Source organism: Hipposideros armiger, unplaced genomic scaffold, assembly GCF_001890085.2.
Source record: "Hipposideros armiger isolate ML-2016 unplaced genomic scaffold, ASM189008v1 scaffold_23, whole genome shotgun sequence".
NCBI lineage: Eukaryota > Metazoa > Chordata > Mammalia > Chiroptera > Hipposideridae > Hipposideros > Hipposideros armiger.
The window spans coordinates 7245980-7270328 of NW_017731373.1; the positions used below are offsets into that span (position 1 = coordinate 7245980).

Genomic DNA, 24349 nt, shown 5'->3' on the forward strand with positions numbered 1-24349 from the left:
AATGTAATATACCAGAAAGGAAATGTAATAAAAGTATATAGAGTTCAGCAGCAAATTGCAAGTATTTCCCCATGTATATGACGCACCCTTTTTCGAAAAATTTGGGTGTCCAAAAACTGGGTGTGTCTTGGGCCAGCCGAGTGGCGCAATGGTTAAGAACTGGCTTGGGACGCCAGAGGGCCCCGGTTCCGATCCCACATATGAGGGCCAGTGACACTGCCCTCCATAGCTAAGATGCTGAACAACAGCTCAACCTGGAGCTGGGCTGCTGTGAGGCGACAGCGTAGGCTGCAGCCCCTGTGGCAGTGGGTTGCCATGGGCTACCGTGTGTAGCCAGCAGCCAGCGTGCACGGCCAGCAGCCGCAGAGAGTGGCCGTCCAGAAGCCGGCGACTGATCTGCCTCGCCCGGGAAGAGCGCAATGATGGTGCCAACTTGGGCCAGTGAAGCAACGTCCTCCACAACTAGACTGAAGAACAAAAGGACAGCAACTTGTCTGTTCCCCTTCCCCCAATTCCCCAATAAAATCTTAAAAAAAAAAAACCAAAAAACTGGGTGTGTCTTAAAAATATCTACAACAATGAGCGCAAAAACAAGTGTGAAAAGGCAGGAAATGCAAGTAAAAAATCTACAACCACTGTATAAGACGCACCCAGTTTTTAGACCCCAAATTTTTCGCAAAAGGGTGCGTCTTCTACATGGGGAAATATGGTATATAATCATGACAACATAAACACTGAACACTAGTAACCCAACCAAAATATACTGGGAGGACGGGAACAAACAGAGAAAAATGAGGGGAGTTGCCTAAAGAGCTCTATCTCCAAATCTTGCAGAGTGAGAAGTCAGTAGACAATACATACAACTGAAAAAAAACAAAACAAAAAACAAGAAATAGTGATATAAGTATAGATTTAATGATATGAGGGAAAATACCCTAAAAGAGCAGAAAAGTGCTTACCTCTGGGAGCAGAACATGGCACATGTGCATGCATGAGCACACATGTGTGTTAGCCGCGTTTTTATAACAAGTCTCACAGAACCATTTGACTTTTTAAACTCCATGCAGGCAACACTAAAATATATTTTAAAAACTATTTGAGTGTAGGGACAATTTGATATATGGGTTTGGGATCTAGTGAGCCTCCCTCAGTTTTCTTGATTTCAATCAGAACAGACTACATCCAGAAAAAAGTGTGTTGAAGCAAGTTGCATTTAAACCACTTTTCTACCCATCTGAGTAAGGCAAAAGAACAGGCTGGACAGAAAAGACCTTAAATCCTTTCCCTGCTCTATTTTTGGTTCATTCATGAAACCTTACATTAAAGTCTTATATTAAACATACTACCACTGAACACTGGTATCCTTGCCCATGGATACCACTGGATACCACTTGAAGTGTTTGTTGGGAGAGAACTTTTCACTTTACTTGCTCTTTTATTGTCTGAACTTTTATAACGAGTGTATTTTACAGATGGAAACACACACACACACACACACACACACACACACACTCTCACTCACCCCCCCTCTCTCTCCCCCCCCCCCCCGCCCCAATGATTCATTTATGACCTGATCTCATGCATCTTGACCCAGCTAAAAATAAATCTGATTGGAAAAAAGCAATATCAACATACAAAACACAGAAAAACCAAGAAAACATATCCCTAATAAAATAGTGCTCATATCCCAACAGGTAAATCTAAAAGACATAAATGACGCATACTAAGCAGCTCATGCTAAATGTAATCCCAAGCCTGGAACAAGGGAGAAATCAGTTTTCAAGTTCTCTATAGAATATATACCACTTTGATAAGTTTCATTTTAAATAAATGAAAGGTTATTCTTTAGATTGATATAATTTGCTTTCTTTAAAAGCAATAAAACTCGGGGCCGGCCAAGTGGCGTGTTGGTTAGGAGTTTGCTTGGGACACCAGCTCTGAGCAGTAGGGCCCCGGTTCCGATCCCACATGAGGGCCAGTGACCCTGCGCCTTCTACAGCAAAGATGGCGAACAACAGCTCAACCTGGAGCAGGGCTGCCATGAGTCGCCAGCAACGGCATAGGCTGCAGTGGGGCTGCCGAAAGCTATCGTGAGTGGCTGGCAGCCAGCATGAGCAGCCGGCAGCCGGTGTGAGCTGCTGTGAGCCACCGTAAGCCGCCGTCCAATGGCCAGCGAGAGACTGCCTCACCCAGGAAGAGCGCAACAATAATACCAACATGGGCCAGTGAGGCAATGTCCTCCACAACTAGACTGAAGAACAAAAGGACAGCAACTTGTCTGTTCCCCTTCCCCCGAAACCCCAACGCTGTTCCCCTCCCCCAATTCCCCAATAAAATCTTTAAAAAAAAAAAAAGCAATAAAACTCAAGTTTATCTCCAAACAACCATGATTCATGAATTTTTATGCTCCACAGTACCTAGAATAAAGCTAGGTAAATTTGTAGGTATTAAGAGTTACTGACTAATGGAAATTAGTTTAATAGATTAAATCAATGGGGGGGGGAATCAATAATGTCAAGTAATAGGTGGAAATTTTAAATTTCTGTGTAAATCCTTCAACAACGTTTTACAAGAGTTTACATTTTGATTATTCATAAATAGATTATTTGACCATGTATTAGAGGGCACTATAAACACAAACGAATGGAAGGCTGGCTTTATTTTGTCCCATTGATTTTCTTCTTTCTTGTTGCTACTCTATAACAAAATTTCCTTCTCCTTGATGAAAAAAACTCAATCAAGAATTAACCTTCACCAAACTCAGCTTTTGCTCAACTTACTTTATGATGAATCCAATCCTTACCCTCACCACATCACATTCAGAAAAATGTCATCTTTTATAAATCTGTTCACGTATATCACTTTTGATTCTCTAAACCACCGTATGAGGAAGGTAGACCATGTAATATTAGCTCCATCTTACTAATGAGAAATTGATGTGCACAGAGGCTGAGTAACTCTTTTAGGTCCTAAGGGTAGTGAGTGGCAAAGAAAACACTTGGAACCAAGTTTCCTGATTCCAAGCCCAGTAACTCTTTCCACTACACCACACTGACTCTTTGATAATAAAATGGAGTAAACCCTGAAAACCAGAATCTTGGAAGACTACAATGGGAATATAAGTTTTTTCCTTAAGTGGTTGTTTTATAATTAATATGCATTAAGCAATTATTATCAGCTTAATAGCTATAATAACTTTGCAAAATATCATCAAATATAAACCACATTTCAAGTTTTTTAATCATTTAAAACAACTAACATTAATTCAAAGACTTCAAATAGTCACAAGAATAAAAATGAAGAAACTAAATCTCTTCTTAATCATCTTTGTGACATTGCCATATCTGGTAATATATTCCTTTTGCAGTCTGATTTTAAACATAGCTCAGGGGTGTATCCTTGACAAATTTTAAATACAGAAAAAAATAAGTTATTTAAAACTACATTTAAAAAATATCATTTCCTATTTTAATACTAAAATACCAGGGGAAAAAAGTTCCATCTACTCACCTCGGTAATTGGCTGCGCCTGATGTGTCAAGTCCAGTTCTTGAGGGCGCGTTACTTTATCAATATCCAAAGAGTCCATGCTGGAGGCTGCAGAAGTGATGCTGGAACGAGAGGAGTTACTAATAGAGCGTACTTCAGCATCACTCACTGTGCCTGCTGACGCCGTTCTTCTGTGCTGATTAGTTCCTAAGGGCTTAGTATCTTCTAGTACAGATTGCTGAGCAGCCTCATCCATGCTCAAGGAGGCCTGCTCTAATTGTGCAGTGATGTCATCAAGGGAGTAGTTGGCATGTGATGGTTTAGTTATCCTATTAGACGACGAGGAAGATAATCCTTTCAAGGTGCCATGTTTTGATGTATGTCGGCTAGGAGGTAATTTCTGAGTGGCTTTTGTTTCTGTGATTTGACGCTTACTATTTCCTGCACCGATACTGCTAAGCTCCCGCTCTATCGAGCAAAGATCGGCCATTAGGGCATCCAAATCCACAGTTTCTCCCTGGTTCAGAGCTTCTGCAATGAACAACATACACGATGTTTCCAGAACACTCTGAATCAGCATGTATACATTCTATTACATATTTCGATTAATGAACATAGGGGAAGAAAGAAGTAAAGAAATTCATCCTATTGACCTAAAGCTTCTCAAATACAGTATTTCTAACAATTTTTTGTTTCATATTCCAAGAGAGAAATTTAGAAGCAAATAGTCCATTTTTTAGGATTTATAGTAATCAGAGGAGAATAAAATTATGAATTGCAAGGTAAAAATGCAAAATCATATTACTGTTCCATGGTTTTAACCACATACCCTATGTAACTTTTTACCAGAGGCTCAAAGTTGTTATACGATCAATGCCCCAGTAGGGATGTTACCTGAAGAGTTGAGGGCATAGAGAGAAATGTAAGATCTGAAAAATTACAGGTTGGAAAGTCAATTTCAAATACTATAAAGTTGACTAGGTAAAGAACATTAAATAAAGGCCAGAGGGGGCTGATTTTAAAATTACTTACAAGTAATTTCACTGGACTTTATTTCAGTGAAAATACAACAATGCAATTAAGTTTGCTGTGGGGTTCCACCTGGGTATGTACTCTGTCAATTATTAATCACTCAACTAGAAAACAATTTTAGTTATGTTCCAGTTTATTTTTTTCTGTGATCATTTGAATTAGTAATAAAATGCACAAATCAAGAAACAGAACTCAATCAAGTTATGCATATCATTTTTATGTTGAGTTATTTGGAACTGTAGTTTCATTGCTTTCACATTATATATCTTGATATATTATTATTTTACATTATGTTTCCAATTACATCTTACCATTCAAGTTGTATATAGAGAAGCGATAAGAAAAATTGGCCATGTTTGTTTCCTGGCGAAGAGGAGATCTTTTTACTGGCTCCATGGGCTTATCAGAATCCAAACTCTAAAAAAGAAAGTTTAATAAGTCGTATTAAATTCAGAGTAAGTATCTTTCCAAATACATTAAGTATAATGACTAAGTTTATTTTACATAAATTCACTCTAAAGTAAACTAGGTATATGAATATGGGCATGGTGAGATAAATAGGAAGGAACGATGGCAGTTAATTTTGTGGCTTTTCTCAAAGTAATTTGGTTTTGGTCCAGCATAGCGTCATTCTTGGCATGAAGTACGCTGAAGATAAGGCACAATGCTGGATTCAAAATTAGTGAGACCCAAGATCTTAACAGAGCGGCTAAACTTTAAACAATAATGGAATATCCTTATTCTTTTCAAGCTCTATGAGGGAACATTGTAACCCAGCTATACTGCCTGTACTAAGTCTAGAATTATACTGCACTTCAGGGTAGGGTATCTTGCAAGTTATCTCACCGCCTTTTAAATGACACTTTTTTCTAACCTTTCTACAATAAGGAAATACAATGTTTACAACAGAGAAATTCAGGGAAAGGATCAGTAGTTATTTAGTGCCTATTTAAATAAATTTGCAAATATTAGGATTAGTCTCAAAACTTTAATTTCTATCTATAATTATAAAGTGGATTTTAAATAAAAAAGAATGGATAGTAAAATCATGGAATTAGCTTAGAATGCTATCTTCTTTATTCATTTATCTCAAGATAAACTAATCCTTCAGATAGTGTCCATCCAGTTTTTAATACGATCATAGAAAAAAAGATCCACCCTCATTTAGTAAATGTCTTATTTCAGAATTTCACAGAACAGCCAGGAAATTCTCATTTAACCTCAAACCTAATTCTTCTGCTGCAATTTAAGCCCTATGCATCCTTTTCTCAGTGGAAATGAAGAATAGGTAGGTAATGTTTTCTGTAAAATAACTTGAATATAACTGAGGACACATTAAAAGCCAATTTATTTACCACTTCAAATAAACAGATACTTACTATCATTATCTGCTGTGTCTATGGTGCTGATGCAATAGGGAAAGAGCAAGAAATATTCCTTGATGCCAAGAAATCAGTAATCTTGTAGGGTGGTTTTTAACTTTTTTTGGGGGGGGGAGGGGCTGTGGGTGTCACTGAGAATTTGATAAAAGTTATGCACCTTCCAGAAAAATGCAAATACACACAAAATTTTCCAAATGATTTCAGAAGATTCACCAACACTTAAAACTTAAACCTGATTTAACATAAAGTTGAAAATCCCATTAACACTGTATGTGTTATATAGGTATATACAGTTATGGTGAACTAAAATAAACAAAAAACTTGAGGTTTTAGCTACTAACTTAGTAAGTAAAATATTTTCTCAAAATTTCTGAAGTGTTAAAAAGCAACTTGTTAGCAGTGAAACACATTACACAACAGTGTTTTAAATCTTTCTCTCTAAAGACAGATTTATATAATAAAAAGAACAGTCACAGCATTAGTTTAGAGCCAGCTTTTTTTGGTGAGTGGCTCTTCACATTTATACATCAGGGAATTTAAAATATAAGAATAAAAGGTCCGATCAGTAGAAATGCCATTTGCAGTGGAGGAGCATGGAGTCCTACTTCACCTAGAGCAACTAGAGTGATACGTACCTGTCTTTGCTCTTTTTGGCCGCCCTTCCCAAGAATGGACAATAAAATCACACTGAGTCAAGGAAAACTCACACATGTCAGCTGGCCCTCACATACTTTCCTTCACGCATTAAAATTTTCTATTTCCTCTATTTTGCTTCCTCTTTCCTTTTACTCCTCAGTGCAGAACTGCATTGCCTAGTCATCATCTCTATGCCAAAATTACTTTTAAAAAATTAAGAGTTAAATTGAAATGGTTTCACAACTACGAATATAAGAAAAGACCTTTCTCACAACAAATAATGTTATTTCTCCTGATTGGAGACAAAGAGAATGATTCTTAATGAGGTTCTAGTAGAACTGAAAGCATTATCCTCAAAATTCATTAAGCATTAACAGAATATAGTCACAAACATGTCTGCTTTTTCAAAACGATCTGGCAAGAATTACATGAAGAGTTTATTTGTTTCAATTCCAGACTGCTATAGAAACAGCTAGAGAAATAAACTGATACTTTTCTACTATTTAAGGATTCTCATCCTTAAGCAATTTTACACAAAAACTCTTCCCAGAGATATTAAAGGATGAATGAAAATAAATTGTTCTAATGTTCTCATTGCCGTGAAGTTGAAGTTGTTTTAATAAACATAACCATCTTTATATACTGAATATAGTGTATTAATAGGGATAGTAATAGTGTACACTTTTATTCTAAAAGTGACCTGGTTTTAAGAATAAGGTCATTCTTTTATTAAAAAACCCAAGATCCAATACAACAAAATGAAAAAGCTTTGCCATTCTTTTCAAATGCAGCTGGGAATAAAATTTTGTCAGTATCTGGAATCATGTAATAGAAAATATCTGCATGTGAGGATATTATTAATGTTGTAAAATTAATTCATATTTACTAAGTTTTGGAATAAGATTTGCAGAATTTAGACTTTAAAATTTTAGGCTTTAAAACATTTTAGCCAGCAATCTCAATTCATGAAACAGGGTTTAAGTAATCCCCATAGATGAACATAACCTGTCACAAGTATTATTTTTTTAAACTCCTTAAATAACCAGAGAAGATAATAACTTATTCTAGAGTTACTACTCATTTACTTGTTAACGTTTTGGACATTTTCCGTTTATAGCAGTATCTAAAAATGTAATCTATATCCATATCCTTATGACTACAGTGTAAATTTTCAGCACACAGTGGTGACTTAAAATCCTCAACCAGTTTTTCAAGCACTCTTTCTAACCTGAGTGAGTTTGTCCAGCTCCCCCAGCCAGGCTCCAAACATTTTGTCCAGGTCTTGATCTTCCTTGTCACTGTCTTCTTCAGCACCATGGTCAATTTCTTCATCTGATAGCTGCTCCATCTGAAATAGACATTTGTGTAGAATAAATCGTTATTGGTTAAAATGGAAAAATTATGCAGTGTTTGTTCTGATATATATTGCAACTCTCTGGAGTCAAATATTCAAAATTAGAGATTATATTATGAAAGGAAATTAGAAGTCCTTACTGGAGACAGGGTTGACAAATGAGTAGAAATGAGCAATTAAGTCTCAAAGTTTTAGGAAATTGCGGAAGAATGAACTGTATCAGATTATGACCAGAATCACAAGTAGTAATAATTTTTAAATTGCAGAGCACTCCCGTTAATTAGAGGATATTACAATAAAACAGTTGTCTCGACTAACAGATTCTATAACATCCCAAACACCACAGTGAAACAATTCCAGGAGACTTTAATGCAACAAGTTATTATCTTATTTATTCTGTAAAAATCTGTTTAGATACAAATAAGCATGTATCTTGCAAAAGCTTAGTCCAATAAGCATTTCAGAGAAAAGACAACACAAAATTTTTAATCTAGTTTAGTCTGTTGAATTAGTTCCTGCTTCAATCCTACTCTCACTTTCTACCCCATCTGTCTTTTAGCTTATTTCCCCATTAGTTCCTACAAAATCCAAGGAACTAGAATTAAAACAGAAATCCTTAGAAAACTAGAACTGAAAGCTTTAAATTCACATACAAAATTTTCTGTATATGGCAACTCTTCAAGTATAAGTCCCTTGAATGAAAAGATATGCTCTTTCTTCCCATTAATAAAATAATATGACATCTGAGATGGAATTTGCATATTATTTTGTGAAGGCAGGAAAAGATTATACAAAACAAAGTAAGATCAATGACTGACCAGATACTTAAAAGTCCATAAAGTAAGATTAATCTGGTTAAAATTTTTTTTATATTAAAAGCTCTGAGAAATACTCAGTAAAGCTTAGCTTTGCTTAAAACAACATATTCTAAATTTATTTGACCAGAAATCCTTTTCCTTAAAGTTGGAGTAATACCTATTAACTTTCCCAAGGACACAATGAATGTCATCATTGTACATTCTACACTCCTGACTTGTGTTTCTGAAACACAAATTTTGTTCCAGTGGATCTAGGCAATATTTGGAATACAACCTGTCAGTTGGTTTAAATAATTCCTCAGAGATTAAAGATATCCTTAATCTTAAATAAGAATTTGTAAGGCATCTTACATCTCCAAAAGAGGCAATCAACAAAATTACCTCTGTGATCCTGAAATGTGGTTATGAGATACGTAAAGAATCTAATTAGTTGATGAGATGTCATGAATTTAAAAGTTAAATCTTATTTTCCTATATAAAAATTTGCAGAATGGGTCAAATAATGTTGCAAAATCAAACTGAACTTAGTTCTAAAAATGTTGAAAATCAGACCATATCTCATTTAATCACTGAAGGGAAATAATTTTCTTAAGCTTAATAACTAAAAAGGATCACAGCTTATCAACATCTCTAATAGAAACTGATAATTCTAATTTCTTAATTTCACTACTCTAAGCACGTATAAATCAGGGCATTCTACCTTGACAAACGAAAAATGAATCAACTAATTTTCCAATTCATAAATGTACCTCTTAAAGAGATTTGATTTTTATAATTCACTTGTGTTAATACTATTACTAAGATTTTTATTCATTACTGAATTTACAGATCAATCTCAATTGATATCATTCTTCATTAAGTTATTTATCCATGAAAAACATAAAATGTTACGGTAAAGAAAAACCTCATCTAATCAGGAGTCTTAATTACTCAAATTAACAGTTGCTAGTTTGAGAACATCTAGGAGTAATAATACCCAGACTTCATAATGAAGGCCAACAAGCAACAGAACCGGGAACATAACAGTCAACTTCTTCCTGCCTAATCTTCAAAACTAAACACACTGGAATATCCCAGAAGCTGAAAGATTCTAGGAGGAATTCTGATATGAAATAATAAATAATAATACTTATGCCTTCACTTCCCTTCTGAGTATATACTCTAATTGCCCATAAGGAAGATGCTATACTGGAAAAAAATGAAACAAGAGGAATAAAATTTTACAGAGCAAACACAAAATAGTTCAAAATGAATATGAGTATTTTAAATTATCACAGAGCCAACTAGAACTATAGACTCCACATCAAAGTCTGGTGTTTTGTGAGTTTCTTATTATTATTCAAACCCAGTAATTATTTGGATTTTAAAATTCTCTTTATATATTTTCATTAATATTTTTGCTTTTATCTAGACTACTACAAACACGAGTAAAATATGAGTAGAGAACAAAGACAGAATCATAAAATAAATACTTGTAGAAATGTTGACGTTAACTCTTCAACTTTTACCATTTATATAACTTGCCAATTTTATCCTTTCTTACCACATGAATTATTTTATAAAAATTAAAGTATTTATTCTTCAGAGACTTTTTCAATAAAAATGTAGGTTCTACAACATTTAAGGGTCTAGACTCTAAAACAGCACTCTCCAGTCTCGAGTAGCTGATGTTGATCCTCTTATCCTAATGTGGCATCATTTGTGTTTACTACACACACCAAATGAGGAGCCTCCAGAAAGTTTTTTTATAGTCTCTGTGCTGTCTAAAGTCTGCAAATCTAGTAAGGAAATTCATTCTTTGTTATATATCAATGCCTGTCTCCAATTAAATCACAATTGTAAACCTGAATTTTTCCAACATAATGCCCTAACTGGAAATGATGAGACCCTAACATGCAAATAAAATACAATAGTCAGTCAACTGTCCCTCCAATCAAACAGGAGACCAAATAAGGAAAAGAAAATAGAACTTATAAATTTCGTTTTTATAAAGAATTTGGATTTAAATGAATAGCTTCTAATGTGATGTGGAAATAGGCCTGAGGACACTACACTGGCACTAGAACGAATACTATTATTCTGTGACTATTAGATTAGGTACTCTGGGAAATATATTCAAGTTTTACTTAAATTCCCTGCTCCATTACATCTATGTCCTGAAAGAATAAATGCACCCTAGCATAAATGAAAAGGTTTACTCCCCCCATAGTGTAGACTTCTTGAATATAGACTAAAATACAAAATTGGTCGCAGGTCAAGAAGGCCCTGTGTAATCCTGGCCTCCAGGGACTTTTCTGACTGACCTCTCTTCCCGCTCTTCCCTCCAGCCACACTGTCCAGCCTGCTGCTCTTGGGAGCAGGTTGGAGGGAGCAAGGGTGTGGATTCTGTCTTGACGACAGACTGACAGGTGTCTAGCAAACATCCAACTGGGAAAAAATGAGGAAGAGTTAGGACTCAGCTAATGAGGTGGTTTAGTTAGCCTGAACATTATTTCAAAATCATGTTTAATACAGAAAAATCATACATTATAGTAGTAATGATTTAACTAACATTTTAAACTAACTTACATTTATTTTATTCATGAAGTAAAAATAGAAATAATGGGGGGAATATAATCATTGCTTATATGCTGGCTGGTTTCATTTCATAGGTAACAGTGAATAATCACATTTCAATTATTATAGGTTAAAACTTTTAATATATATATAGTAAGTTCCACTACACATAACGAAAATAGTCCATTTAGTATGCCTTAGTATGAAACAATATTATTCCCACTAAATTTTCCATGGAGTTAATTATTCAAGTATATTTTCCCTATTAACCTTCCTCTTGGGAGATATTTTTGTTTACTATTTAATTTCCTCACTGTTAGATGGAATGATGATCTTTATCAAGAAGGCTGGACTTAGATTTTGAATAAATACATTCCAGGTAGGGCAAATTATAAAGAGCAAAGGAGAAAGTCTGTGTTGGTGAGACTGCCATGAGATTGACTCAAATAAAACAAGAGGTTAAGAGTGAGATTTAGAAGTCAAGGACTAAGGCAGAATCTGGTCATTTAGAACCTTCAAAGCCACGCCTTTTTTCCCAAGAAGGTAACTGGATTCCTAAAAATAGAAATGAAGTGGGTAGGGGGAGAAATGGTATTTGAGTTAAAGGACATGGTGTCAGTATAAAAGTTATTAGAGAAGGGAAATACCATTAGAAGGCTACTGTAGATATTAGGTAGAGAGACTACAAATATGGAAACTGAAGTCCTGAGAAATGCAACTTACACAAGTCACATATTTATTTAGACAGTGGCAAGAAAAATACATGGTAAATAGCCAGGGTGCCTTATTTATTACTAAACTCTTTTTGTCTCTTTAATAATTCAAAAATAATTGCTTATTGTAAAATAAGTACTCTATACTTAAAACCACGTGAAAACTCTCAGAATACAGAATGCAGAGCTGCCACTATAGCACATGCTCACTGTTCCAAAGAGGCAAGAGAAGCTTTGATTTTAATATTCACTATACATCCACTCTGTGCCAGACACTAAAGGAACAGAGATGAACATGATAGTCTCTGTCCTTAAGGAAAATATATATATATATATATATATAGTCTAGTAGGGGACAGATAACGAAACCAACACTGTTAAGTGCTATAATAGAAGTATGTTATGTGAGTGTAGTTTAAGTCAGTCTGAGAAAGAGAAAGGAAAGTTGTGATGCTTTAGTCAAGATCTAAAGAATGACTGTTCAGGGAAGAGGATGGGTGTTTTAGCCAGAGGGACCAGCACATGCAAGGGTATAAAGGTGTGAGAAAAGTGAGACACACTGAGACCTCCAAGTTGCTTAAATTTCTGAAATGCAGGGTATGTGGTGGTTTTAGTACATGCCACTGAGTGGGCTCTGACTCCTGGTCAGATGAGCCATCTCATCACAGGGTTTTCAAGGTAAGAAAGATAAAGGTTGAGAAAAGAAATGCAGCAGTGGTTTACCATTGCCTTTTGCTGCAGGATGTGAGTCCAATCCACATGAGCTTGGGGCTGTGGTGTTGCACATCACCAAACGCCTATGAAATGTAAGCGCTTTTACAAGGATGTGTGGTGTAGACCCATTGAAAATGGGGCTGGAGAGGAGGTAGGGGCAAAATTATAAGCCGTACTAAAGAGTGTGGCCATGATGCCGTTCGGCAATGTTTTTCCAATTGTGGTCTGCTGATGACTTGCATCAAAATGACCTGGGGTGCTTCTTATAAAGTCAGTTTTTAAATGGCCTGCCCAAGATCTACTGAAGACTAATTTCCAGGGAGTGGGACATTTTTAGTAAGTCCCCACATGTATTCCTTATGCCCCCTAGTCTGACAAATGCTACAGCGTGTTGTGCTATAATTATTGGGAGCACTTGAAAAATAAAAGTAATGGAGTTTTGCAATTTGGTTAAAGGCAGAACAACCTAGAATGAGTGCTCCAGAAGACCATAAAGAAATAGGGGCGCATCAGGACCCCCTAATTAACAGATCCCAATTACTCCTCCATTACCATAGCTCCATGCTTCTCAGAGTTATTCATTTAGAAATAAAGTTTAGTTCTTTACATCTAGTTGTTTCAGTAGTTCTATCACAAAAATGATTTTATAAATACCTCCTATGCTGCTCTAATCCAATAAATAATTCTAAAGGAAAACTGGCACTTGGGGGGGGGGAGGGGCTGTGAAGACTTCCAGATTCAAGGAGTGCCCCCAACTGTGCAAGAAACAACTCTTGCAAAATAAAAGCAAGAGGAAGGAAACCTAAATCAGACAAAAGAAACAATAAGAAAAAAACCTGTTAAATTTAGTAAGGCACAAAAAGAGGAAGAGGACCCATCAAAAGAAGAGGGAGGAAGTCAGAGCAGAGAAGGAAAAGGGAGAAATGGACACAACTTATGTAAAATGAAGTGAGAGTCATGGGAGATTAAGGGCCATGAATTATTCATCTGAGTAAGACACCAAAAAGTATGTTTCTCTCTTGACCTACAACTCTAACATAGGACCTTTAGTTCTGCTGTGAACTAAATGGTATCATTTGTAAATGACCAAATGGAAACTGGGACTTTAATAAACCAATTAAATTTACATGAGCTCTTTACAGGTTCGATATTAACATGGTGTGTTTATGGCAACATTTTCTTCAGGCTTTACCTTTTAATTTGAAATGGTCTTTTTTTTTAAAGACACTGCTAAACATTTTATTATCTTAACTTATCAAAGCTACAAGTTCTTTTCCTTTTGAATTCCTACTGTTTTGTTCAGGAAATTCTTCTCTACCCAGAAATCAGATAAACATTTATGTAAATTTTTAGTTTATTATTAATTCTTTTATGTAGTTATTACATTTACCTAGATAGCTCAGTTTGGCACATAATGTGAGTGTGAGAACCTAAACTGAATATCCCATCCTTGATGTGTTTCTTTTATCTACTGGGTTGTCATAAAAGTCATCATGCATTTTTGCAACAAAAAACAGAAAAAATATGTCATGACTGTTCCAACAACCCAATATATATCTATGTTCTATGCATATACCAGGGTTCCTTTTTTGAGGATCCTCTTCCATTACATGCCTATTCTTAAATAAACATCATTTTATAGCTTCTGTTACTAATTTATAAAGCAGATGAGTTTTTAAGACGTCAAAATTTGCTTTACATATATCCATCTCTTAAGTTTTTTCTGTAGATTAGTGACCCTCAATAGAAAAGGCCCAAGTTCTACTTAGGGTCCAACACTTCAAAATACTTTGCTTACAAGCTGCATTACTCTAAGTAATATGCAGGATACAAAGAAAGCAAAAACTATCTTCTATGACTTCAAAGAACAGTAATCCTAACTGTGGGACAGATGGTAAACACAGAAGTATTTTGATTAACAAATTCCCTAAGAACAAAGTTCCTTTTGAAGGACTGCGAGTGAAGCAAACTTAAAGGAAGCCATGATCTCTCCTAAGTGTTGAAAGGGACTAAGAAGGAGGCAGTGTACTACGTTATTCAAAGGCTTTGCAGGAGCAAGCACAGTAAACTGGCCACAAGGGAACTTGCATGACCTTGTCCTCTGAGAGTGAGCTGACACCTGGAACTAAGGTTTGCAAAGTTTCCACATGGAACTGAACCTCCCTAATAAATAGAGAGGTGTACTGTTCTTTGGCCAGCCTGGGTGAAACCCTCCTTACCCAGAGGAAATGAAAATGCTAGGGGAGGTAATTCACACCCTTACGCCTTCTCCTTTATTTATGTTTGTTTTTGACAACCCAGGATGTAACTCACATATCCTCTTCAGGATCATGTACATTAACTGTGAGGTAACTCAAGATCATGTAAGGATACTTAAAAACAAATAAGAGCTATTTTAACAGTTGATAGAGGTTATGACGCTTCTAAGAGCTATAAATCAATCGAAGACAATTTTGTTCAAGTTTTATTTATCAAGCCCTTAAATGCTCCCCCAGTAAAGGAGTTCCTTTTACAGAATGATAAGCCATATTCATTCCTTTGTTTACACTGGATTTTCATAATATTAAATATTCTTAATCTACTAAACCCCAAACAGGAGCTCCTTATCTAAAGTGGAAAAAACAATCTTAGTTCAATGCTTTATAAAGAAACTCCTAGCATTCCTATAAATAAGAAGTTCTAATTTTATAATTATTTATTACATAGTACATCATAATCTGAAATTACAGTAACTAAAAAAACTTTTAAACAACAAAAACTGAAAGAAAAAAAGAATAAGTGTAAAATTCTTTTGTTTATATTCAAGCTTTTATGGTTCATTTCAAAAACAGCAAGAGAATAAGTTTCTGTTGTTTTTCTAAACCATCTAGTGTATGGTGATTTGTTATAGCAGCCTTAGGTAGCCAATACAGTCACTATATGCCTGTAAAAATGGGACTTCATGACAGTTCCCAGAGAGGTTCATCTTTCTCTTTCTGCTCTACACTTGGGACCTTCCCTCTATACTATCTACATATGTAGCTATCTTTGGAGACAGCAGATATTATGCATGCACTGAAAATACAGGCTACAACTTGACTCTCTTGGATAGGAGAAACTGTCTTGAAATTCTTGAAAGCTTCATTGGGGAGGCAGGTGACTATTGTTTTTCTCCACTTTTGCCCTATCCCCTACAAATCAGCCAAATGCATGGCAGGAAATCCAGCCCCTCAGGGCAGCCCATGCTTTTGGGAGAAAGGAAGAAAGCCAGACAGCTGCAGCCTGAGACATAGAAGCCATTTGGATTGAATTTTGAATCATGAGTATGAACGAGAGGTTTCAAACAGAGGTAAAGGGAGAGGTAGAAATAAAGATGGATATATGTGTATGTGTGTTTGGAGGTATGTCCACTGAAAGGGCCTCATAGCAATGACACCCCAGTACCCAATTAGCATACCTAGTGCCCAGTTTTTGGTTTCTAAATACATCTTCTACCCAAAAAGTAACCAGAGATCTTTGGAGTAATGATTCCGCAGCCGGGGCATGGAAAACAACAAGATGAGCCCTTAGATATCTTCCTGTGCCAGAAAGTGTCACTAAAGATGAGGACATGTTATAAGGACACACAGGAACCAACCTGAAGGGGGTCCCAGGGGCCTAACCTGGGAAACTTTAAGCATCAAAATAAATTATGACAGAAATAAACTATAACCCATTGAATACAACAGGAATCCATGAATCCATACTGAAAAATATATGAGATAGAAAGCTTTTCCTTACAGTAGAATGCCAACTAACTAAATGTAGATGAAACGACACATGATCACCATTTTGCAACCACTGTACTAACAACTGATTCAGGCAAGAATCATCAATAGATGCTGAAACTAGGGACTATTTATATATTCTCAAAATACCTCCCCACAAAGTACTGGGGGAACATTGCCTTAACCAAGTGATCAAATTAACTCACCTAGGGCAAATCAACACCATTTGCGTTCTCTAATGATGCACTGAGAAGACACATTATCATTTTTTAGTATTCCTGACAGAAATGTGTTACTTGAATCAAATCATAAGAGACATTTTACAAAATAATGGGCCTATAGTTTTCAAAAATGTGAAGGTCAAGAACACAAAGAAAAGGCTGAGGATGTGTTTGTTCCAGATGAAAGGAAACCTGAAAAGACATGACAACTAAATGCAATGCTTCAGCCTGGACTGGATCCTGGACAGGAGAAAATATGTAGGTATATAAACATAGCTATAAAGGGCAATATGGAGACAACTGACAAAAGCTGACTATGGACTTTGGATTAGATCATAGTACCATATCAATGTTACATTTCCTGATTTTGATAATAGTACTGTACTTATGCAAGGGAGTAACTTTGCTCTTAGGAAAAGTACACTAAAGAACTCAGTCTTAAAGTGCCACAATATCTGTAACTTATTCTCAAATGGCTCAGAAAAAAATGTGTGCATATATATGAGTGTGTGTGTGTGTGTGTGTGTGTGTGTGTGCATGTGTGTGTATAAATATGTATATAGGGAGAGAGGAATGGTAATTAGGCAAAATGTAAATAATAGGTGAATCTAGATAAAGGGAATATGGAAGGTATTTGTACTCGTCTTACAACTTTTCTGTAAGTTTAAAATTATATCAAAATAAATTAAGGAAATGGCGAGAGGAAGGGAGAAGGGGAGATGAAGGAAAGAAAAGAAAGAATAGTCTCTGCCTCTGGAAGTTGTAGTTTAGTTAGGAAAACAGGGTATGTCAACTAATCATTTAAAATTCAGAAATAAACTTAAGGAAAAAAATCAAATAGGGTGAAAAACATTTTTACCAAATAAAATAGTGCAGTTTACCACAAAGACTCTGAAAATCATTGCGAATTTCTACAACACATGGTTTTTATTATGTATGCATGTACTACCACCTTTCCTAAATTATATCTGCCTGGCTTATTCAGGTAACTTTTTAAGCTTATTCTGGCCATCATAAAATTAGATTTACTTAATGCAAATAAAGCTTAACATCTTTGAAAAATAATTACTCATCAGATAATTCTTTCAGAGGCAAAAGACAATTATTTCTAACCTTCAGCTTAAAAAAACTAAGTTAAAAAAAAGTTGGTTAATGTCACAAGTAGGTCAGAAAGAAATGAGAATTCAGTATTCAATCAAAGACTAGTATTTAATCAAATAATAAGGCTTAAGCTAAACACACACATCAAGAAGGGCCTTTTTTAAGATGTTTTGATTTTTAAAATTGTATTAAACATGAGAACAAGGGGAGTTAAAGAGTGAAACACTTGTACCCTGCATTATTCATTAACATATTCCCTGACCTCTTGCAACATCCACAGTTGGCAAGTGCCAGAGTTGACCAAATATTCCCCACCCAATGACGCTGAGATGCCTGCTTTCTGTTTCATCTATCTCATAAACGTAAAAATGCTAGGAAATGAATTTACAATCCATCTAAGTAAAAGTCACATTGCTAAGCTTTTATTGTCATAGAGCAATTTATCAGAGTCAGCACCAGGAGGCTCAACTCTTTTTCTGACTATTTGCTCGCCTCTTCATTTTGATGACCACTGTCTTGGTTCAGACCCACACTGTATCATCCTCAGATTGTTCTAGCAACTTCCTAACTGACCTCTCTTCTTTAATCTATCACAAACTAATCTTCCTTAAAAAATCTTTTCATGTCATGATTCTGCTCAAACCACCACAAGGGTTCCCCATGACATTCTGAATTAAGTACAAACTTTTCATCAAATGATGTCAGACCCTCTTTGACATGGCTTCAACCTAAATTTTCAACCTTATTTTCTACCTTTCAATCAATCTAATTAGTATCCTAAAACAAAAAACAAAAAAAACAAGCCATGTTTTATTTACTTGACCTTTAGTCATATTTTCAACATGAATGCAACATCTCAACCTGTCAAAAAGAGTGAGGGTACATTTCTCTCCTTCCCTGACATCCCACTGAAATGACATTAAACAATTAAAAAAAGGAATAAACTCATAAAGGCAATGGGAGCTGGAGATGGCAAAGGAATCAAAAGACCAGAGATTTTGGTAAATTTCTGGAAGAAACAGGTAGACTCATATAGCCAGATAAACCAGAGCAGGAAGCAAGCTCAAAACATGCATTCTCAGTAAGCATTTATTTAACTAATGTGTATTAAGCACATACTATGTGCCAAACACTGTTCTAGACTCTCAAGACCCAGTTTTAAGTGTGACAAACAAGGGACCTGCTAACACTGAACTTGCATTCTAGTCAAGGGAGAAAAATACTAAACAACAAGAACAAAACAAAAAAAATCAGACCCATGGCAAGTGGAGTGACAATTAGGAGTATGTGGAAAGTGACCGAGTAGCTGCTTTAGATTCAATGAACAAGGAAGGCCTGCCTCTCTGAGTAGTAATATTTAAAGTGAAAATATGACTAACAACAAGGAATAAGACATACAATGATCAGAGAGAAGAGCATTCCAGGTAGAGGATACAAATTTGGTGTATTGTAGAACAGAAAGAGAGATTAATCTGATGCAAAGAGAAAGCCAGATCATGCAAGGATTTGTAAACCAAGAAAAGGAGGTTGGATTGTATTCTAAGAAAGCCCTCTTGAGGGAATGAGAAGGTATTTCTCACAGAAGGGTGCAGCAGAGGTGGGGACTACTCTTGAAGGAAGGAGTAACATGGCAAAGTGTGGGAAAAGGAATAGAGGTGGGAAAAAGGATGCTCAGCAGGACAGCGGCCAGTATTCCCCATACCAGCCAGGATAATTTTGTTATTTGCTCCCAGGGTTAAGGAAACTAGAAAAAACAAGTCTCTTAAGCCTGGTAGCAAATTTAAAAGCCTTCTGGGGTCAGGTGGCCAATATAAATACTAGTGGTAGACAGATGTAAACAATAGGGTGTGGTGGGGCCTGAGAAATAGAGGACATACCCCAGCTAAAAACATAAAAAGTTTATTCTGGAACTAGATAGTGGTGAAATTGCACAACCTTGTGAATACATTAAAACCCACTGAATTTTAACTTTAAAAGAGTGAATGTTATGTATGTGTATTATATCGCAATTTAGAAAAACTAAAATAAATGTTAAGCACTGTGTCAAAACACAAGAAGGGTCAGCTACTACTTCCTCTGAGAGGCCCATGAACTTTGCACCTCTCTATGGCATTTATAGCTTATCAGCTCTGTATTACGTGGTGGTTATTTGTGCACTTGCCTTATCACCCTCCACACCCAACTAGGTTGCAGGCTTCTGGAGAAAGACCATATGGTTCTCATTTTCATCCCAGAGTAACTACCAAAGAATCATATTCTTTCTTTATCTGAATTTCAACTTTTTTCTGCTGAATTATTCTACTTTAAGATGACTCAAAATTTAAGATGACATCTAACTTAAGATGATTCAAAGGCAAAGGTGCATCTCTTTAAAAAAAAAAGTGGCTAATTTATGCAGTTCTCAATAAATACTAAATTAAAGAAACCAACACATTTAAAATTAATTTCCCTATCAATAAAGGAATGGTTTAGAATAACCAAAGAAAATTCTACAATGCATTTGAGTTTCAGCAGAGAACTTTTAATAATATTTCTATAAGGCGATATATGTTTCTAGGGATATGATTTGATTCAATAGCTGTGTTTTATATGACTCTCTTGTAAAAATTAACAAATGAGGATGAACAAGGGTTCCTGCCTGCAACAGTTTTAAGCAAAGAATATATTCCAAGTATAAAGAAGTTTACAATATATTTATCACAATGTATCTCTTTCTCTATTTCCTTCATCTCCCTTTCTCTCCTCTCCAAGGTTTCATTCCAAAATTCTGTCCTCCTATTCTGCAAGGTGCTTTATATCTCCATCTCTTTAGAGTCTCTCTCCTTATTCTGTCCCATCAACTCTCTCTTAGTATCCCTTGAAGGAGCTAGTCCTATAATTCCTACATATGAGAATCCAAAATTCAGATATTTGCTATAAAAAAGACTTAAAATTAACCAAAATTCGGAATAGAAACTCAAGGTTGGGGAGAAATCACTTTACTAACTAGTAAATGCCACATACAGTTGTTCTTCCTCCATCTGTGCATAATCTTAGTATTTTATTCTGGCAGGAGTCAGAAAACCAACCAGAGATGGCTCTTATTCCTGATATTAACCAGCCACAAATGGAAATTGATGAGATTAAATGGTCAAGAATTGGTTTGGAAAAAAGGATAGGGTCTGTAAAATTACTAAAGTTTCAGAATGAGTTGGTTGGGTGTTTAAACTATAGATGCTAAACCTCTCTAACATTTTAACACAAATTCTGGTTAACAAGAAAACGCAAGTAAATAAATAAAAATTTTAAGCCCTAAGTTCGAATTAGTAAGAACACAACCTTCATTATACCACTGAAAGAGTCCATTTAAGGAAAGTCAGCAAGATCTTCCTAGCCTAAGCCGTCCAGGACTAAACAAGAAGTCAGGAAACTGGAAATTATTCTTCTGCCACTAACTATTGTAGCTAGAACTTTGGGCTAAATCATTTAAATCCTTAGGCCACATTTTCTTAATGTGGAAAAAAAAATTGATTAGTTGAATCCAAAGGTCTCACTCCGCACCCCTTCCAAACCATTCTTGTTTGAAGTTCTATTAATTACTGACTTCACTCTAAATCCCTTCCAATTATCAGTCTTCTCTCTCCAGTCTTAATTCCAGAGGATATGCTGCTAACTACTGTTTAGGAATTCTGCTGATGGGGAGGGAGAGGCTTAGAGAGCTGGCTTTTCCATGTCCACAGTCCCAACTCCCAACACATGTATCTATAGTGTCTTAGTTCAAATAAATTCTCAGCAGGAGTCTAGAATTTGTTCAGAGTGCTGACTTCTAATTAATTCAATATTTATAGGGTTTTCTGATTTTTTTTTTACCTCTTAGAGCCTATTTATTTGAATAGTAAAAACAATCATGATTACAAGAAAGAATTAAATTTGACTTACTATACAACAAAATATCAACTCTAGGAAGCAAGAAAGGTGGCTCCCAGTGAGAATGAACAATATCCCTAGGTTGGGCTTGCTGCACATCTAAGATATATTTTGAATTCAGCTACTTACCTTAAAAATTCACACCAATTTCACATTCTGCTCTATGAGCTAAAATAAAATAGTCTAAGTGTTCAAAACTACCTATCATGAAGTAAATTTAGTGCTTCAGAATAACGAGGGCATATTTATTCTGTGGTTTTCCATTCCCAATCCCTCTCCAACCCCCATCCGTGTGCAGATGCACAGGCACACCCTGAGGGGCCCGGGGGGTACATTGCTCTAGTTTGAAAAAGCAAGAAAGCAGGTGGCATCACCTTCATCTAATTATAATGAGAAGACTCAAGTTCAAAGACTGAAGTCTCAGAAAGAGGAAAGATTAAAAACATTACATAGGCTGCCTTTTTTTTAAAATTAACCTCGCAATACAATGTAAACAACAATTAAATAACTGTTAAATTTAAAAATAAGAAATAAAATCTAATAACTTTGCTAGTCTTCCTACAACTTTAAGCCATTAACAATGCCTAATCATTATACATTTTGGTTAGATAGTATGTTGGGTAAAAAAAAGAAGGGGTTTTTCAAAATACCAGTGATTCTCATTCTTGCCACCTTGGCCAGAACTAATAATGGTCAGGCAATGTTAAGTTTGGTGCCCTGTTTTTGATCATAGCTAAAAGGTTCACATGACTGGCCTCATATCTACAATATAGAAAAAAGAACACACTCTGGTTGCAATTTGTCATTCCACAGATGGCTAAATTGGGAGCTCCGGCTAGCTGGGGTCTTTCTCATTCCCAACTGAAGAGAATGAACTTCTTCATTTAGTTAAGAGCTAGGGTTCTCCGGTTATTAGACTACTTGACTCAAACACTGAATAGCTCCATGAACTTGTGCTAGCCTTCTTAAATCCTCTAAGCTTGTTTCCTCATTTGTAAAATCACCTCGCATCATTATGGTGAAGCATAAATGAAATAACCTACATAAAAGACTCAGCCCAGCATCCAGCACATAGGTAACATTTATTGAAGTCTTCCTAGTTTCATTGTGGCCCAGCTCCTATCGATGTTTTCTTTGTATCTACTCGAGTGGGTGGTTGATGAAAACATTAAAAAGGGTTTAAACACCATTAGAAGATTTACTTAAAGTCAGCCTGGTAATTTTGACATAGAAATAAAGTATATACTGCTACAGTATTCTTTCAGAGACTGTCACAGAGAGGGCAACAATATCCCCAGTCTCATCTGCTCTTCTTACAATTTGCCTTAGCGCTCTTCCTATTGAAAGGCCAAGTCTATATTCCCTTCCCTGAAATCCGGGTAAACCTGTAACTATGGAAAAAGTGATGTTGAGTGACTTCCAGGGCTACAACAAAGATGCCAACAGCCTCTACCTATTTCTCTAGGAAAGCTGCTGTTACAACTCAAACATTATGCTGGGAAGAAGCCTGGGCCACGTAAGGAAGCCAAGTGTAGAAACCAGCCCACAGGCCTAGCTGAGGTCCCAGCCCACAACTGGCATCAACCACCAGACAGGTAAGGGAGGGATCCTAGAAAACTCTAGCTCCAGTTGCCTCTGGCTGCAAATGCATAAGTCACTCCCAGTGAGAACCTTCTAAGTAAGCCTGGTCAACCCCCAGAACCATTCAAGTTAATAATAAAATGATTGCTGCAGTCTTCAGCCACTGCGTTTTGAGATGACCCATTACACAGCAATAGATAATGCAACATAGTGCTACTCCTTGAGTACAACACATTAAGAATGGGCAACTAGACTAACATTCTGAGAAAGTTCTACAGGACAAAAAAGGGTGGCAGGTCTGAAACACTGGCTGGGGAAAGCAGCCACAGATGAGGTGCAGAGGCTGTGTCATGTGATTTGTCCCTTGTATACCCCGAAACTGTCAAAGTCACTAAACTTATGAGGCACTTGGCTCATAAAGAGCTTTGTGCCTACAAGGACTAAGAGCAAAAGTCACAGAAGCAGAGACAGATGAGACTGTAGAAAGTAAAGGCAGAAACCGTGGAGAGGCAACTGGACCAAACCACAGGATAAATACAACTAAATCATGCAGAGAGCTTCAAATGAATCTTTAGGTTAAAAAGTTAGCTTTCCTTTTTTGGTTAAATATAGAAACCAAGTTAGGTTTCTCTATAATAAAAAATACCACCTTAGAATTGCTGTAACCTGCATGCTTCTCTCTCAGAAGACCAGAAAGACCAAAGCTTAAATATTACTATTTAAGAATAAATACTAGAGGATCTAGGTGTAAGCAGAATTAACTCTATGTTTATTTGTATTAAAAAAAAGTTATTTTTCACTTAAGATTACTACTTCTTAACAAGAAAGTATATTGTTTATTCAACAAATACTTAAGGAAATATTACTGTGAGTCCAGCACTAAACTGGTAAGCACAGGGAATATACGTAGCTATTCAAAAGTTAAGACATGGTTCCTACCCCTCAGGCAGTTTTATTAAAATATCCAACATGAGAATAGAGCTTTTATACCTTTATATTTACACTATTTACTTTTTAAATTAATGCACCTACATGTTAAAAAATATTTTAAATCTAAAATGTTTTTCATCACACACACACACACACACTCTTCCCCCCCCC

At 35.9% G+C, this 24349-nt stretch overlaps 1 protein-coding gene across 1 annotated transcript in view; it reads right to left on the minus strand.

The window, feature by feature from the left end:
• Positions 1–24349, minus strand: part of RAPH1 (Ras association (RalGDS/AF-6) and pleckstrin homology domains 1) — an 80612-nt gene that overhangs the window by 53930 nt on the left and 2333 nt on the right. The window contains exons 2-4 of the mRNA XM_019635619.1: positions 7767–7886; positions 4832–4937; positions 3511–4019 (exon numbers count right to left, since the gene is read on the minus strand). Coding sequence (XP_019491164.1) covers positions 3511–4019; positions 4832–4937; positions 7767–7886 — 735 coding nt within the window. The remainder of the gene's footprint in view (positions 1–3510; positions 4020–4831; positions 4938–7766; positions 7887–24349) is intronic.